The sequence below is a fragment of the Varanus komodoensis genome, unplaced genomic scaffold (genome assembly GCF_004798865.1).
Source record: "Varanus komodoensis strain SLA01 unplaced genomic scaffold, ASM479886v1 scaffold23, whole genome shotgun sequence".
In the NCBI taxonomy this organism is placed as follows: Eukaryota; Metazoa; Chordata; class Lepidosauria; order Squamata; family Varanidae; genus Varanus; species Varanus komodoensis.
The window spans coordinates 10,384,884-10,403,468 of NW_025335627.1; the positions used below are offsets into that span (position 1 = coordinate 10,384,884).

At 46.3% G+C, this 18,585-nt stretch overlaps 1 protein-coding gene across 1 annotated transcript; it reads left to right on the forward strand.

Annotated features, from left to right (window-relative positions):
• The first annotated feature begins 240 nt into the window (after window positions 1-240).
• Window positions 241-7,460, forward strand: CTLA4 (cytotoxic T-lymphocyte associated protein 4). The gene is made up of 4 exons (XM_044431950.1): window positions 241-481; window positions 1,448-1,795; window positions 4,732-4,841; window positions 6,434-7,460. Exons 1-4 carry the CDS (start codon window positions 424-426, stop codon window positions 6,488-6,490), a joined length of 573 nt encoding a protein of 190 aa, XP_044287885.1. The 5' UTR covers window positions 241-423; the 3' UTR covers window positions 6,491-7,460.
• Window positions 7,461-18,585: the final 11,125 nt, after the last annotated feature.

Here is an 18,585-nt window from a genome sequence, read left to right on the forward strand (position 1 = left end):
GAAATGAACAATGCTGACGCTACTGGTATTGGACAAGCTTCTGTGACATTCTGTAGTATTCAGGTTAAGATTCGTTTCAAATTGACTCAGTTTTCTCTTTGATGAATGAGAGCGTCGCTCATTGCTGCCCGAGGTGTGTCGCATGCCTTGAGCCGTCCCACGACTTCCTTTCGCAAAAACCATAACAAAGCCTTGATTACCTTTTCAGGTATCCTGCCGATCTCTCGCTCGCTCGCTCGCTCGCTCTGTCCATCTCATTCACTCTCTCTCACACAACCTCTGCGGGGCGCAAGGTTCTGCTTCACCCCAACTTCCTGGACCCCGCGGCAGGACGGTTCTCAGTAACAATCTGGTCTGCTTCCAGCTTGCCTTAGACGGAGAAAACCGTCAAGCGCCTGCAGCGATCCAGCATCTGACGGCGAGATGATCCCGTTTTTTATCAGCCTTGTCTTGCCCAGCCTAGCAGCTGGCTTTACCAAAGGTAAGCAGTTAGGAAAGGAGAAGGGTTGGCAAGTTTCTTCTGTGCAGAAGAATTTATTTATTTTTTATTTATTAAAACATTTTTATGCCGCCCCATTCGCCGAATCATCCAGAAGAGTCGCGAGAAACCGGTTGGCAACTGGGTTGCTGCCATTGTTGTGTGTGGTACTTTACGGAGAATGATAGGACCGATTTCCGTCCTCAGCAGCTATGTTCTGTTGATTATTATTAATGTCATCAATTTAAATAAGTTTTACACTGCTCTTCTGCTAAAAAGCACTCTTAGAGTGACTTACAAAGATCAGAATCAGAACAATCCTTCCCTGCAGGCTTATAATGTAAAAGGCATAGCATACAAGGAAAAAGGGCAGTGAGGAAGAAGGAAAAAAGCAGATTCGGGTACTGGATTCTTAGTTGCAAAGTTCAAGCAGCTGACGGAGGTTGGGAGCAGGTCTCTGATCTGGAGCTGTCTCCATGCACATTGCGAGGCATCTTCCTGCTACAATCTAGCAGTAAGGTGCAAGGAAGAAAACAGAGGAAAGACTTGGGGAATGGTATAGAGTTTAAGGAGTATAGCACAGATTCTTCACATCAAGCACCTCTGCTAAACATACAGTACATCTATTTCTGTAGACAGTCAAATCGAAATTCAAATCAGTTTATGGGATATCATTAGGATATTTTGACAAATTCCGGATATTTGTGGGACTGCATTTCTCTGCTGCTGTCATGTTTTTGAAGTTACCATCACCAAACAACTGATACAAAAGTAATTATAAATGTGAATAAATAAGTTAAAATGCATGAAGTTTGGAGTTTCTGAAAGAATTAATGCACACATGTTGGAAATATGTCCAGTTTTACTTGAGAAAACGCAAAGCTCCATGTTCCTTTTTGGCAGCGAAGGCACATTTCTCTTGCATACGTGCGTTTACCTCATGGCTGTATGGTTGTTTGTTCACTGCAGGGATCGAAGTGACCCAGCCAGCATTCATCGTGGCAAAGCAACAAGAGGATGCGCAAATTGTGTGTGACTATACGAACGACGGAGATGCAACAGATCTTCGAATAGCTTTGCTTAAACAGATGGGCAACGAGTCCATCAAGGTCTGTGCTTTGTCCTTTACCACCAACTTTGAACCAGTCAGCAGGAAGGTTGGCCAGTGCAGAGTCGATCTTGGTCACGAGAGGGTCAATGTGACACTCCCGCAGCTGCAGACCACGGATGCCGGTCTGTACATTTGCACAATGGAACGGATCTTCCCTCCACCTTACTACCCTGTCCAGGGGAAGGGGACCCATCTTTACGTCGTTGGTGAGTGAAGGAGCCCCAGGAAAGGCTTCAGGTGCTTTTACTACCACGAACCTATGTCTTCAGTCCTCCCCAGGCAGATCACCCCCTTGCGCAGTGCCATCCTATGTGAGTTTACCCAGAAGCCCTGCAGCCCGTGGGATTCGCTCCACAGGGAGTGGATTTGGGTTGACAGCCGTAACTCTTTGCAGCATGTGGTCCACAAGATGCCAGGCCAGAACACATGGCCGGCCAGCATCTTACACCTGACCTGCCACCTGGGGTCTGGCTAATTATCCAATCAAGCTGCCCAGATGCCGCAGGTAGCAATGCCTTTTTCTTCCTAAGCCCTGCATCCCCATGAGGACGAACTTCCATGGGCCTCATGCTGGTGGCCAGTGGGAAGGGTACCGGGTAACCAGAATGTGGTAAGGCCAAAGCCACAAATCACAACCCTCTCTTACTGCTGATTCACACACATGCAACAACAAAAGAGGCACCCACTTGGAGTGGCCATGCTGGGGCGGGGAGCGGGGGAAGAAGAGGGGATACAAGATGAGGAGTGTTAACACTTCCACCCCAAGCTGCAAAGCACCCACCTCCAATAATATCAATCCGCTCTGCCGCTGGGTTAGAAGAAAGCCTCTCATTTGCAGGGGGATGGAGAGGATCACCCTGGCAATCGCCTGCCCTCAGATTGCCCTCTGCACTGCAATGAGGAGGCGTCTAAACTGACTTCTGTGGGAGGAGCTGAGAGCTGCCAGGGGAGGCCCTGCCGGCTGCCAGGACCCCCTCCTAGCACCCCAGGCTAGGAAAGCCCAGGCCAGCTGGACCAGCAGGTCGTGGCACCCACAGCTGCACTCCGCTCACAGCTGTATGGATTGTGCACTGCTGGGAAGCCTAAGAAAGGCTGCAGCAGCGGGTCGTGGCCACTGCGGTGCTCTAGCATTTTCCTCTCTGCTTCACGAGCCCCAGCTCCACTGGGACTTGCAAACTAAAAGGAGCATAAAGTCCACACAGAGGAAGGGCAAGAGTAACAAAGTATGTGACCATTTCAGTTATCAGAGGACAAATCAAAGGGGGCCCTTCATTTGCACTTCACAGCAACACACACATGCCGCCATAAGCCCAGGTGGGTGGGTTGTACTGCCAACAACCCACGGGGTGTCCGTCAGATGTTCAGGGCCACTGTGGGCACTGGCCCCTCTCTCCTTCAGTCCTCCTATCACAGGGAACACTGCAGGAGGACCGAGTTGTCTCCCCACTATGATCATGAGCCATTTTGGGCCCCCCGTAGTTTAAAAAAAAAAACTTGATATTTTTTTCTGGAGATGGAAAAAGACAGCTGTCAAGTTGGTTACCATCATTCCTGCTTTGACAGTCTCTTCAAAGTGCCCCAATGGCACCTTGGAGCTTGGCAAATATTTCTTTAAATCCCCCCTAATTTTTAGAAATATTTACAACAAGACCAAACAAAAACATTGTGATATTAAGCTTTAAAAAGAAAAGAAGACTTGTGCAGCTGTGGACCTCTGCCATTGGGCTAGTAGGAATGAAAGAGCCTCAGGTGGGTAATGTGAAAGGGGTGCCGACTGGCCAAGTTTAGCAGGCGAGCACCTTGAGCATTACCCGGTGGAGGTGGAGGTGGAGGTAAGTTTATTTTCACTTTTGGCTATATCTGACAGCTGTTAAAAGGCAGTTGTCAAATGTAACCCAAGACATAAGTGCTCTGAGCTCATGAAAAGTCAGTAGTGGCTCATTTACCCCCTGTAGAGTAAGATCATTGGACACATTTTGGGGACTCACATTTCCTAAATGTGCTCCCATTGAGTTTCTTCCATCTCAGGAACATGTAAAAGTGTGATCAGTCTCATTTACTGGAGTAGTAACAGCTGTCAAAGGTAAAGCTCCATTTTTTTTTCAAGTGGTATTTAGAAAGGGTTTAAATGTTTTGGGCTAGAAAGTACGCAATATGTAGTCTGTTTCCAGAAAGAAGTCCAACCAGTTCCAGCATGTTGCAGCCAGCATACATGGCTGGAGAACTGCTGAGAATCCAAATACCATTTTTTGGCTCAATATGCACAGGATTGCACTTTATCTTCACAGATCCTGCTATCACTTCTATGTTTCTCCTGAGAATCACATTTTTTAAAAATGGGGGGTAGGGTGAGAGCCTTCACTCTTGGCAAACATAGGCAGAGGCAGTGATGGAGGAACAGACAACTTAGGAAAGTGAGCATTTGGAATTTCCTGGCTGCTTCCATGACCAAATTGTGGTGGAGTTCAGTGAGACTGCAAGTGAGACACGGCATGCAAAACACAGGCAGGAGACGTTTCAAATTACTACTGTGCCTGTGACTTGAAGAGGAGCATGGCTTGCAGAAATCTTCTGCCATAATATCTGTCTCCACCCTTGCTCTTAAAAGCTAAACTGTAGAACTTCCAAGTATTCCTGATGCTAACTTTTAGCTTAACACTCCCAGCCAGAAGATCTTACATGTTAAACCAACAGGGGAAGGACACCTTTTCACAAGCCAAGCCAAGTCAGCCAAAATATTGGTGAATGTTCATTATATATTGGAAGGGTGAGCAAATATAGCTATCTGGAGATGGAAAGAATCTTTGACTTCCTTTCGTTTGTATTCAAATGTGAAAGATATTTTCATTTTGGTTAATGGTGTGTTTGTTTTTAACTTTTGTCTTAAACACTGTAAAATATTCTTCAGGATAAGTTAGCTATTTCATGGCCCCTTCCTAAAAATATTTTAGGGTGTCGTTGTCCTAGCAAAGCATATCCTCAGAAACTAGGAACTTCCTTGTCTTTCTTTAACTCCTTAAAATGTTTTTTCCTGCTGTTATTATGAAGGATATGATGCTTTTATGCCTGAGGAAGTTGGAGAAAAAAATTAAGGCTTGCTATGTCATCCTTAAAATGATAACTTTAGGGAAATGTATTTCAGACACAGAACCATGCCCAGACATACACCTGTATTTTTGGATCATAATGAGCGCATTTGCTGGATTGCTTGGCTACAGCATTTTACTCACAGCCTGCATTATGAGAAAAGTGGTAAGTACCATAGTTCTAATACTGTGCGTGGGTGCTTGAGAATAAATCAAGGCGGATTAAGAACTACACAAGCCATGCATATTACCTACTCTGAAAATAATTACTGTACGTACCTGTAATCCCTAGAAAGATGGGCAGAGCCATTTTACAGAGGGCAGGTGAAGAGTAATGGCCAATCAACATGGAAGGTGCGCAGCGGGGGGGAGCTGTTCTCCCCACACTTTTCACTATGCCAGTTCCTGGTCGATAAAGTTAGTTTCCACTTGAGGGGCTTGGTGGCGCAATGAAGGGGCTGCCACCTGTGCATCCAAGGCCAGCCTTGCTCGGCTCCCAGCATTCCCGTCTTCTCTTTACCCCCAGAGTTCCAAAGGCAGCAGAAGCTTCCCCCACTGCAGTGAGAATTCAATTGTTGATGGCCAGCCAATGGTCCAATTCGGCTGCCCTCCCAAGATTGATTCCCAAATAGATGTGTGAATGCATCATGATGAATGACTGATGAACCCCACCTGTCTCAGTTTGGACCCGGAATTGGCACATGTAGCTGCTTACCTGAAACATTCCGGAGGAAAGTCTCTCCCCAGCCCCATGCCCAGTTCTCATTTTGTAGCCTGAAGAAGTCAGGAATGAGACAAGGTCCAAACTAGGGCTGAACATCTGGAATGTGAAGATTTTTTTATTTTTAAATTTATACTCTGTTCACTAGTCCAAAAAGTTTCTCCAGGCAGCTTACATTAAAATCAATACTTGCTCAGATTTTGGTCAATCTTTTGTCCAGCTGGCAAAGTCTGGCAGGGTGAGAAAAGGTACCTCTTTAGAAATAAAACTTTCAGCTACCTGGGCCTCTGAGCCTACCTAGTTGACCTACTTGGCTGTGCACAGGTACAGCAGTGAAGAGGTTATAGATGCTGCAGATCCTGCCTTTCATCTTGCCTTCCCACCCGCTGGAACATGCTTGTCTTGATCTTTCCAGGACGGTTCCAGTGTGGCAGGGGAATGTTCTGGATTCCCCATTCCAAACTCACAGGAGGGTCTATCGCCCTCTGAAGGGGGAATCCAACATATCCCAGCCTTTCGGGGGCAGTCCCCAAGATTATAGGATTGCTCTGCCACTCATCAACAGGTTTCATTACTAGTTGAATATTAATAACAAAAGCAACAATTGTTGTTGTAATGAGTGGCTGTGGCTTTTAATATTATGTCAAGTGTTTGTATGTGAACAATTCATCAAAAAGTTCTCTTTAGATTTTACTGTAGAACTCCAGAGACAGTTTCCATGGCATAAATAAATAAATAAATGAGTAAAGAAAGGGAAGTTTTTTTTTTTTTAAGGCCAGTGTGTTCATGCAGCAAAAAGGACCTTCTTTTCAAGCCTATTCAACATCTTGGCTACATGGAATATTTGACAATTTTGATTGCAGTGGTCAATGTGCCAAACCTACTCCAAAAGCTCCCGTGCCCCCAATAACAAGTAATTATCTAGTGCGGTGCCATCACTAATTAAGATCAATGGGGACTGGAAAGGTAAAGCACCTAAGATAATGTAGAACATCTTTTTTCTTGTAGCACCAGGTAATTTTAATTTTATTTTACAGATACGAAAGCGCAGCTATTACACTCCAGGGGTCTATGAGAAATTTATATCAAAATAATCAGGATCACAAAGAAACCGGAATGGAAAAGAGAAGAAATGGTTCTGACTTCTGTGAAGTGTCTAAGGAGAAAATTAATTTCCTAATATCATAGGAATATAATTGTAACTTCCAAATTGGATCACAAAAGAGGAACAGGCTATGCATTAATATAAGAATACTAAATTTACCCCTCAACAGTTTGTCTGTTGTCAAATTCCTTAGGAATTAACAGAATGAACTCAAAGTGCACTCTCCCTTGTAAAATCACCCCACCATTTTATAACGGTAGCAGCACTTTATTTAAGGCAAGGTTACACGATCACCAGAATCACCTGGTAATGCTTTTCCTGAACTGGACTGCTTCATGCTGGGCTTGGTCACACCCTTGCTTACCTTTCTCCATGCTCTGTTTGCTCCCTGCTGCTGGTTACCTTTTTTCTCCCACATGTAGCTTTGGCATGATTTGCTGTTATTTTTACCTTCCAGAAGCAATCCTACCCTATCAGGGATCACAAAAGGAGAGGTGATGTCTGTCTTTATATAGCCACCCAATTCTAGGTGCATGCCAATGTCACAGTACCAGATAAGAGGAAGGGCAAGAAGAATTCCTTCACACCAGAGAGACTTCATGATGAGGTTGTGTAGGCAGTTAGATTGCCCATATGATGAAGTCCATGAAACAAAATCAAAACAAAGGAGATCCTTTGGTTCCTATTCCAAAATGGGCAACTATTTCCCATTTTGCAGCTCTCTCAGTCACAGAAAGAGCAAACAATCCCTTAACTTGTGCCTCTGCTTTGGGTCACCCCTAGTTTTGCATTGCAGGACCAGACTGAGGCCACACGCCTTTTGCTTTGTGCTTCAAAGGGCCTCCTGCACTCTCTGCACACTATGATGGCACTCAGTGGCTATCCCTCCAGGTCTCTCCACCCAGCTTCCTGCCAGCTGTCCTGCTGACCTTCCATGCTTCACGCCCAGCCTTTTCTGAACACCCATTGCCATTCTCTTTTTAAGAATGCTTTGTAAATAAAAGTTTTAAATATCAAATGCATCTCAGCTGGCCTTTTTTGTGCACATATTCTAACTAATGATTAAAATATATCAATTAAAGATACCGGTAAGGAAATGTGATGAATTATACTTGCATGAATTCTCAGACAGGAAAACTCCAAATAGTCTCCAGTAGTATTACTCCAATAGTCAACAGTATTTTGACATACTACATACATAAACACTTTTGACTGGAGCCTGACCAAATGGACATGAATGGGACTTGCCATTGTGCTTGGGAACTGGACTAGACTCGGAAGATCCTGGTTCTAGTACCTGCTCAGACATGAAGCTCTCTGAGTGCCTTTGGGTCAGTTAAAGAAGCTCAGCCTCACCTACTTCACAGGGTTGTTGTGAGGATAAAATGGGGAGGAGCAGGGCAAGCTGCCTTGGGTATCTTACAGGAAATAGGTGGGATATGCACATAATAAATCAAATACAAACATCAATATGTAAAAGTCGTAACTAACTTCCCCCATTGGGCCAGTGGAAGAAAAGCATGGGGCGGCATAGAAATGTAATAATAATAATAATAATAATAATAATAATAATAATAATAATAATAATGCCATCTGGGTCCAACGCTATGCAACCTCTGATTGCAAGGCTACAGTTTTGTACATGCAGACCACTTAGGGTTGTGGCATGCGGTGCATAACTGACTGGTTCTAGCAAGGTTTTTCTGCAGCTTTTTAAACATCTTGTGCATTTCAGGAGATTTGAGGGTGCATGGAAGTGGGTAGGAAAAGGGAGGATTGCTTCACAGTCACTCAGCACTTCTTTTAAATTAGGGACAAAGTGTGCTTCTATTAGAGCCATGGGTGCAGCAGAAGGAGGCAGACATGGAGATTTATAGAAATCACAAAATGGCACGGGTCAATCCTACGGGCATGGTAAGGTCCTGGGATGCTTATGCTTGCTGCAGAAGTCTCAGTAGCAGTGGATGTGCTTCCTAGGAGTACCGCATTTCTCCAGAGGCCAGATAGTATGCTCTGAGTGCTCGCATGATGGGATCATCCGCTGCCCAGCCAAGGAAGTGCTCTTCTAAGCGGGGAGAGCTGGGTTCCACATTCTATTCTGCTGAGAACACATACGCATTGTGCAGAAAGGACCATAGGCTGATGGATGCGCCAGCTGGTCTGCAAGGGTCAGTAACTGTGGAACTGTGTGCAAGCGATCAGCCCTGTGCTCTTTGTGTTTATTTGCTTCCCAGATCAGCACTGCCCCTCAACAAACTGTAAAAGTCCACTCCACTAAATATTTGGCCCTTCCTCTGAATTTGGAAGATAAATCAGCAGGAATGTGTGCCAACCTGACATTTGCACCTGGCTGGGCCTTGGCACATACCACCTACTTTCCCTAGGAAGCTCTTTATTCTAGGGCAGGCAGGGGAAACTTGTGCCCCCCCACCCCCAGCTCTTTTGGGTCTACAGCTTCCAGCAGCCCTGACCTAGTGGTGAGAGATCACAGGAGCTGGAGGCCAAAATATCTGGAGGTTCAGAAGAGAAGAAATTCAAGAGAATAAATTCTGGACAAAGTCATGAGCCTATTGTATCTTTATTACTAGGAAAGTAGACTTGACTGTACCTTAAGTTGATTATTGCCTAATGGCTTGGGAATGGCTGAAAATTTCCCTGGCATATTCTTCAAGAGTGGATACCCCATTTCAGAGGAGGAGCTGATGAAGTTCCCTGTGTGTGAGAGAGAGACAGAGGGAAAAAAAGATGCCCAGTTGTTTTAATTGAACTATTTTGATTTGTGCCCCTGAAAAGGCACTAAGAGCAGGTTGGCACAGATAGGGAGACACACAGGCTGGGGGGGGGGGGGGGGGGGGGGAAGGGGGGGGGGAGAGAGAGAGAGATTTTCACCCTGGAAGCTCATGCAGGTGCCCCTATCACTGGCCACCTGATGCTTGCCAGGCGTGCCCCTGCTGTCTCCCTCCAGCCATGCTGTGCTGTGCAACACAGCTCCACAAATTACCTGAAGTTTCCGGTGATCTGTCTTCCCCAGAGAAGTGAACCCTGGATAAGTGCTGACCCTGAGGAAGTGAGGAACAGGCAAGATTAGCTAGTGATTAGGAGATGCATTGCCCACCTTTCCACTGTGTGGCTCACCAGCAGTTAAGAACACACACCCTGCATTAAAACATTCCAATTCACGGTGCCATATTATTTTAGAAGACTGGCCATATGCAGAAAGATTGCTCCCTCCCTCCCTCCCTCCCTGCATTTTATGCCAGGGCTTCCCATCTAGGGTTGGTGCTTTCCTGAATTTCAAGAGAGGCTTCCCCTGGTGTGGAGGCAGCTGCCACTTGATGGCCGTGGCACCAGGCTGCTCCTTTTGGCATCATGCCAGAGTCATGGCCAGCAGGCAGTGGTGGATAACCTCAGTGGGCACATGAGGCAATCGGGAACAAACCTATGGGAAAGGAGGTCATGCTGCAGGAATCCTAAGTCTGTTGCTAGGAGGATGCTGAGCTCTGCTGGAAGCATGGGGCTTGCAGACGACCAGGGTCTGCTGCCTTGCTTTTCTAGTCATGGGCACATGCAAACACTAAAAGGAAGAAGCAGGCGGTGACTTGGCCTGGTCTGTTGCCTTCTACAGGGCGCATGCCGCAAAGCTAGTTTCCCAAGGAGCTGGCTTGCCCTGCTGCTTGCGAGTGCAGTCCGAACCAGGCAGGAGAAATGATGCTGCTTCATCAGTCTAAGGAGTCTCCTGCAAGCAGCAGCTCCAGAAAGGAGGTACCTATTTGTCCGGGAAAACATCTAGAGTGCCACAGGGCTTCTGGCTGGGCCAGCTTTTGTTTCACACGGCCCAATACACACATGTGGATGCACGTCTCCTCTATTGATGGGATTATTGCTCTTAAGTTTTCGGGGCATCCCATTTTCCTACGGCGGGCCAGCCAGATGACTGCAGAGGCCTGTGAGGAGGATGGGGGTGGGTGCTTGATAGCCCCCTCCCACTATTGCTCCGCTGTCACCGGCACTCAGGCACCTGGTTCCTCTGACCTTGGGAACACTTGGAGGGGGTTACGGTGCAGTCTTGCCCATGTTAAGTTAGTATAATTTCCTTTCATTTATATCCCACCTTTTTTCCTGTGAGGTCGCTTGGGCCGAGAGAATGCGATCGGCCCTAAGTCACCCAGTGTGTTTTATGGCCGGGTGAGGACTAGAAGCCCCGTCTCCCAGTCCCCAGTCCAACACTCTCACCAGCACACCGCACGGGCTCTGTTCAGCCAGAAGTGCAGCTCATTGTGGTGTCAGATCCTGCAAGAAACAGGTTCACATTCCCTGGATGGGAAAAACCACGCCAGTGGCATTTTATCAAGAATAAGGCAACATGAGGCAAGGCAGTGCGTGCAAATGCACAAGCAGGGCGTCAGGGGGCTTGCACTGAAAAAAGCTCTAGCGGAAGTGTACACAATCTCTGCCCTTGCTCTGTGCTTCCCACCCTTCCCGTCCCTCTGTGCACGTCGCCCTTCATGTAACATCTTCTCATCAAACTCCCCTGCCTGGCCAAGTGTCACTGGTCCATGAATTTCTCTCCCCACTTTCACACCTTATGGCCAGATGGTCTTTGCTCAGATAAGCAGAGGCACTTGGCCTCACTAAATCCCTGTTGCTACTTCTCACTATGTCAGGCTGCAGCTGTGTTAGTTCGTATCCAAGTTACTCAACCCTTTGATCCTACATTCTTCTTTTCTATCTCCCTTGCCAAGGCTGAGAAACTAAGAAAGGAGAATTTGTGATCTTTCTCCTGCAGCATTCAACAGGCCTGGCTCCCAGGTCAGGGCATACAGCAACTGTAGGCACCTAGGATGGCGACCTCAGATACACCTGCCTGGAAGGAAGTCTCAACAAACACTGTGGGTCCTTCTACTCAGCAACCACGCATAGGATCGCACTGTTGGAGCCTGTTGGTTCTTATTCTCCCTAGAGCTGACCCACTGAAATGCATGGGATGCTTATTAGATTATGGTCAAACGCAGCCCACTGAAACAATACAATCTCCAGGAATTTATTTATTTAAAACTTTTATATACCGTCCCATCACTGATGTCTTGGGATGGTTTACAACAAGAGAATTTCACCCATCCTCTGTGAAAACTGACCAAATTATGACCATTTCTACCTTTTTGGCAGCTACATATATTTTGATTAAGGACTATGTGGAAAAGTTTTGCTGTTACTTTAACTTGTGTGCTGCTGTTTTACATGAAGAACCCAAAGTAGCTTAAGAGCCTGGAACAGCCATCAAGAATACATTTATTATGGGTTCCTTTCAAAACATGAGAACCCCAGCAGTTCATTTCAATTATACTGTTAGGAAATGTGAAATATGATGTGGAGCAGGCAAGGTCAGTCATTGGAACAGAATGCCAATAGATTCAATCTATCAATGATGCATAAGAAGACAGAGCCAAATGTGCCCAAACCTTCCAATGCAATCAGGTGTCAAGCAATCACAAATATCAATCATTCAGTGAGAGCTGCTGGTTTGGCTTTGGTTTTAGATAGGGGTGTGTGTATGTAAAGCGTTGCTGTGCCGTATTTTATGCTTTTAATTGCTGTGACTGTCTCAGAGGGCTTCAGTGACTGGGCTGAATAGAAATGAAATGGAATGGAATGAAATCAGACAGCCAGCAACAAATGCCTCAAAAACATCAGGAAGCAGCCACTCCGTTTCTTAATAGCTGCAGCAGCTCACTCTAGCGGCCCACTGTCAGCCAACCAGCATGATTAATGTTCCAGGCAAGATCAGGGCTGTGGGCTGCGGGGCAGATAGTGAGGATTCATCCCTTTCCCTGTCCTGCAGATGCCCTGGCTCCTTTTTTCCTGTCCCGCACCTGCTGCCAATAGGTTTTCCTGGGAAACACTGACATTTGGTCTTAGGAGAGGTGGTGGCAAGGAGGGGGAAGTGTCTCTATGCATCTTTGCAAAATGCACCCACCATTCCCAAACTCGCACTTTCTAGGTGTTTGGGGCTTCAGCTCCCATCAGTCCCAGCTGCTGATCAGGAATGCTAGGAGCAGTAGTTCAAAACACAGTGGGAGGCACAAAGTTGGGGAAATCTGACATACATCATTACTAAGTTGCCAACAAACTGCATTCCTTTGCCTTAGTTGTCTCTTTTTCTCAACTGAAAAGCCCCACAGGGTTGTGCCTTTTTGCACATTTTAGCTCAACAAGGCTACTTTTGAGATGGGTCAGCCAGAGCTGTACGCTCTATTCAAACTGTGGCCACCAAACGTGTTTCAGGACATTGGACCCCAGTCTCCTCTTCTGCCTTGATGCACTTAATCCAGACAGCCCTGAGCCCCTCATTCATGCATGCATGCAACTTGGCCTGAGTGCCAAGACTGGGAGAACAGACAGACCGCAAGCAGTTTGCCTGGATGACCTAATGACCTGATGCTAATGTAACCCCAAAAGTTGTTCAGAATATTTATTTATTTATTTATTTATTTAGGATATTTGTATGCCGTCCTTTGCAAGAGCCTCAGGACGGCTTACACAACCGTAAGAATATGTGTCCATAGAGACTGATGTGCCAAAGCGCCATCCTGGATCGAGGGGCTGTGCTGTTGCCACAGGGAGCTGGCTTTAAAGCAAAACCGCTGGCATCCATACTGGGTGTCCTGCTAAGGAAGTTCCGCTCTGATTTCTCTTGAGAGCCAGTGCGGTGTGATGGTTAAGGTGCTGGGCTGGGGACTTGGGAGATCCAGGTTTAAGTTGCCACTCAGCCACGAAGCTCACTGGGTAATTTTGGGCCAGTTACTTCCCCTTAGCCCAGCCTACCTTGAAGGGTTGTTGTGAGGATAAAGTGGAACTATGTAAATCACCTTGAGTTACCCACAAGAGGGAAAAAAGTGGAATAAAAATGCAATGTAATAATAATTCAGGGAAACTCCTTTCAGATGACTTCTTCACTCGCGTAGAAGAAAAATAAAAAATATAGCAAATTTTGAAGTTTTACTATTTTTTGTTTTAAATTAAAATAACAACACTTCAGTTTTTGAAAGATGCAAATAGGAATTTGCAAGTTATTATGGGAAAATATATTTTTTAAAAATCCTAATTATTGCATTCAGAGTGTGATATTTTAGTACTTCCGAAGAAAGGAAAGCAAAACTATGTTATCAAATCTTTCTGGTAAACAGCACACGGGAAATCGTGAGCAGGTGCACATCTGCTGACCTGGCTGACACATGAGAACGTCGCGTTTGTCACTTCCCAGCAGAGCAGGCTGTTTTCATAGTTGCGCTTGGGTGAACCCGCGTGCTCTATGGATGTCAATCTCTTCAAAGAGTTTTCCATTGATTTCATCACACCGTAGAGCTCTGGGTATTGGAAAGCATAGAAATAAAATCCTTCCACATCCTCATCCTTACATGGTGTGAACTCTTTGATGGGGGATAGCTTTGCGGCTCCTTTTCCTGAAGCAATTACTAATTTGGGCAGCATTAATTATTTCTCCCCCTTCCAGCGACTCCTGTTATGCTTGCCAGTGTGCGAACTTCTTACGTGCTATAAAGACCCTCTGGGTTGATTTTATTTTGGAGTGCCAGATGCGATTTTGTATCAAGAGGGACAGTCTAAGTGCATGAATGCACTTCAGCAGCCAACACATGGACACTTGCTCAAACGCACCAGGGATGTGGCGAGTCATAAACACAAGGTGCTACTCCAAAGAGGCATTGGCTGGGTCCACACCATGTGACAACCCACTGTGGGTGACAAGCCACAGCAGGATGTCCCGTTGTCTGAACACAGTCTATTCCTCACTGGGTGGTTTGCTTGCAGGTAACAGCCACTCCAGCCACCCATAGCTTGTTCATGGGGTTGTAGGCTCTACGGTGCAGGCATGTCATCTCAACCCAGGTGACTGACCCCCTTGTGGGTCTGGGGAAATGACAAGCAAGCTCCTTGGCAAGAGGAGCAAAACTCCTCGCGCTTGCTGTGCCCCAAGGCACTGCCAGCCACCCCAAGGCCCAAGCAGTGCTGTGGGATCAGTACCCACAGAGGCAATTATGAGCGCTTTTGCCCTCTCTGCAGCTCATTTTCAGGCCCCCCATTTTTCCCAGAGATTGGTTTTCATGCGCTCCAATTTGACAGCTGGTGACAGCCCCTCAAAGTGCCCAAGCAGGATGCTGGAGGGGCTCTCGCTGGTTCATCAACACCCTTCTTTAGTGCAAGAAATTGGCACAGATGCTTTTGAATTACTTTTCAGTTGGATCTGTGCAAGTGTGTGTGTTCAAAATGGCAAGCCTCACTTGGGCAGCCTTCTGGAGATACCTGCTGTCAAAATACAGCAGGCATCTTTGCTTCCAAAAGGGGGCCAGTGGGTGACCTCTTAGCAAGGAAAACCTCTAGGGAGTTGCTTTGGACTTGACTCAGGCCAAATTCTGCACACTTCTCCACCCTTTTCTTAGCTTGGGAAAGGCGAAGAGTGCAAGCTGCCCCAATTTGCAGGAACACCAATGTATGACAACTAACCATCAAAACACAGTTGCCTTTTAAGAGACACTTGCAAAGGGAAAAACAAGGCATGTGCAAGTGTGCATAAAATTTGAATAAAAATGCTCAAAAATATTTGCTCAATTTCTTGCACTAGAAAATAAAAAATTAAATAACCGACTAAGTAACAGACCCTCCAATGTGCTGCCTGGGGAAGCTTCAAATGAGCTGTCACTAGTTGTCAGATCAGAGATGGTGAAAATCATCTCAGGAAAGAAGAAGAAGAGGGGAAAGTGTTGTGAGTCCAAAAGGGCTCACAACTGAAGCAGGGGGAAGGTGGACATGCCACTCTGGCCACACAGCCCCCTGGGATACCCACCAGAGGATCAAGGGAAAAGAAGAGGGTGAACAACCCATGGTGAGCCCGATCATCTGTCTGGCATACCATGGGCTGTTTCATGAAGAGCCTATTCACAGGGTGGGCTGCTGCGACGTGTGAACTTACCCATTCTCTGCCCATTTCACAGAAACATTATAAATACAAAGATTTCATTCAGTCTAGAGGGAGTTTTGGGGGGGGGAGTGTCATCAAGATGACAATAGGACAGCCTTCTCCAAACTGGTGGCCCAACAGATGTGTTGAATTAAAACTCCCATAATCTCCAGGCAGTGTCGTCAGGAGCCACTCTGTCTGGAGATTATGAGAACCATAGTCCAAAACATCCAGAGGGGGCCAGACTGATGAAGCTTACAGGAGGCTCTCCACCTGAAGCCCTCGGGAGGCAGCACAGCTTGCAGGCTGAAGATGCCCGGCTGCATCTGTGGCATCTCCGCTAATGGATGGATTGTTCTGCATAGATGTGATGGCACACACTTAACCATAACTCTTTAGGAAAATGGGATCTGTGAGGAGCTCTTTGGAGGGTTTTGCTGAGGCCTTCCCTTTTTCCTGTTCCATTCTTATGAATAGAGACTTTTGCTCTGTTCACTCGTATGGAATGAGGGACTGCAGCTGGGAAAGGAAACTGTAGCGCATGCATGGCTTTGTTGATGGAGCCTGAAGTCCAACATCTGGAGGGCCACAAGTTGTCCACCTCTGGACAATGGGTTGCAATTGCCTCATGATTTATGAGGGCAATAAACTATAGTCCCCAGTGAAAATGAGGCTCTCACTTTGCCCTAACATGTGAGAAAGTATAGCAGCCCTTGCTTCTCAACTCATGCAATATCAAAATATACCACAGAGGAAATATGAGAGATAATAAATGTAAACCATATATAGGGAAAATTGCATGCAGAAAGAAAATGTGAAACATTTAATGATTACAGAGCAAATAACTGTGTGAGCATGAACTGCAAAATGGTGTGACTGTTTACACCATGCAAAACCACTAAAACTTACAGAGGTTTGCTAGAAAAACAGTATCTGAAAAACTACATTAGAGCATCGGGTGAAATAACCGTGGCATGCAAGAGTTGTGCAAAGCTAGCAGCACTCCAGATGGTTCTTAGCTGTTACCTGAATTCCTACCCATCCAGACTAGCTAAATGCAATTCCTGAAGGTTTCTCTGATTATATTGCACTAGCAATATAACCTAAACCTCCTGGGAAAGGGGGAGAACGGAGAGGGACATTATAGCTACTTTTTCCAAGAAAATCTCTGAGGAGTAGCCTCCTATGGATCCAGATGAAGCTCAGAAGAAGCCAATCCCAATATCAAAGCAAAGATCCAGCAAGTGAGTGTGAGTGAGCAAAATAAAATAAAGTGAGAGGGGGAAAACTGAATGAGTTCCAGTTTGTTCAGGAGGCAAACATCTAGATCCAAGAGACGAGCTCAGAAAAGACAGCCAGGAGCAGCCCCAAAAACTGAAGGCATGCCATGGTCAAAGTAAGAAATCCTTTCACCTTGCAAAAAGAGGGTCATAAAAGCAAACTTTGGCCCCAAAGGCCCCTAAGAAGCAAAAAAAGAAAAAGAAAAGAAAAGAAAGAAAAGTAAAAGCTATACTAAGAAAATAAATTTTTTTTTAAAAAGAAGTGAAGGCTCTTTACCAGGGTGCAGGGTTGTTGTTTTTTTTAATCCACTGAAAGCCCTTCATTTTCCTGCATCTCACTTCTCTCTTGCCTCAACTAAAATTTTGTCCTGGATTTCTGAATTACATTCCAGGTGGGCAGAAAACTGCAGAAACAGGTTTCCTTTGCTTTTGGGGGCTGGCATAACACTACACCTTATGAGGGCAGGGGGACATTCTGGACTCATGAAACTGCTAATCAAAAGGAGCAAAATACATTACCACTTCTTCTCAAACTGAGCCAGTGCTAAATGGTTGGCTTTGGCTTTGACCACAGAGCTGCCTTTTCCCATGTTTTGACTCCAGGGAGTGCAACCTTTCTGTCCTCAAGGAAAGCCAGGGCTGCCTGTGAACCAAAGTTTAGTATGATTCCATTCTGTGCTTTTTGTAAGCCCTTTGTCCCCAGACCTTGCATCCCCCCAGAGGACTTCAAGAGCACCTTAAGTCTGCAGCACTGGGGCTGTTATATCCCATCTCAAGGAATTTCATGCAGGATTTGGAACAGCTGGAATTTAGCCACACCACATGTACTGCTCAGTGGCTTAGGTGAGCCCTGATATTGTGGTCTTGCTCATCGCACCCGTTCTGTCAGGAGGGAAAGCACCCTGTGTGCGTGCTTGTGCGTCAGCTGCCACTTTTCTGACTTCTGGGCCCTGGGATCGAAAGCGAGATTCAGATCTAAAGAGAAGCGTCGGCTGAAGTGATAAGCCCTGAATTTGGGGCCTGTTCCGAGGGAGGGACTCCTCCCTCTCCTGTTGTTTCTCAGATATCAGAAGAACTGCCCTGCTGGCCCAGAAATGAGACCCACTTGCTCCTTCCAGGCCTGCCCTCTGCGTGACATTGCACCTTGGAATCACTGCTGCCATAACCCCTGGTGTGACGCAGAAATGATGGATGTTTTCCCTTGGTAGTTTTATTTGTCAGCACTGAGAATCAAGAGCAATGGCAAGAGGCCACAGGGTCCAACCAGCCTGCCGCAATTCAAGCCATTCATCTACTAGCCACCTTACCAGAAACCATCCTACACAGTACAGGTCACAGAAGACAGGAACTGGTCCAGACAGCTCATAATATGACATGTGCAGATACCACATACCATTCAGGGATGATCTCTGCAACATTCAGCCTGCTCTCCAAGAAAAGCATTCAGTGCAAAAACGAGAGGAAGAAGAGCAGACTGGGCAAGCAGGATTGTGGGGTTTCTTCTCTCATCTCTGGTTTAATATAGCCTGGAAGCAAAAAGGCAACCAAAGTACAGCACCAGGAAAGGCCGAGGGGTCACCCAACACCACATTCACCAAAGGACCATGATAGACCTGATCGATAGGCACAGTGCTGAAGGTCTGGGAACACAAACGGAAAAGCCCATCGGCCCCTGCGGACCACAGGGCGTGTCACTTCCCCCGCAGCAGCAGCCATGATTGCTTGATCTTGATCTTTGGAATCAGAGTTGTGTTGAGGGCAATGCTGGAAGGGTCAAGGGCACCCAGGTGGGGGTAAAACTGTGAGAATTCAGTGCATGAAAGCAGGGTT

What these genes read in the sequence shown, in the direction of transcription:
- CTLA4 (XM_044431950.1), top strand. Translation starts at nt 424, where the DNA reads ATGATCCCGTTTTTTATCAGCCTTGTCTTGCCCAGCCTAGCAGCTGGC. An exon ending in AGCAGCTGGCTTTACCAAAG is followed by an intron (nt 482 to 1,447) that starts GTAAGCAGTTAG and finishes TGTTCACTGCAG; the next exon opens with GGATCGAAGTGACCCAGCCA. An exon ending in CCTGCATTATGAGAAAAGTG is followed by an intron (nt 4,842 to 6,433) that starts GTAAGTACCATA and finishes TTTATTTTACAG; the next exon opens with ATACGAAAGCGCAGCTATTA.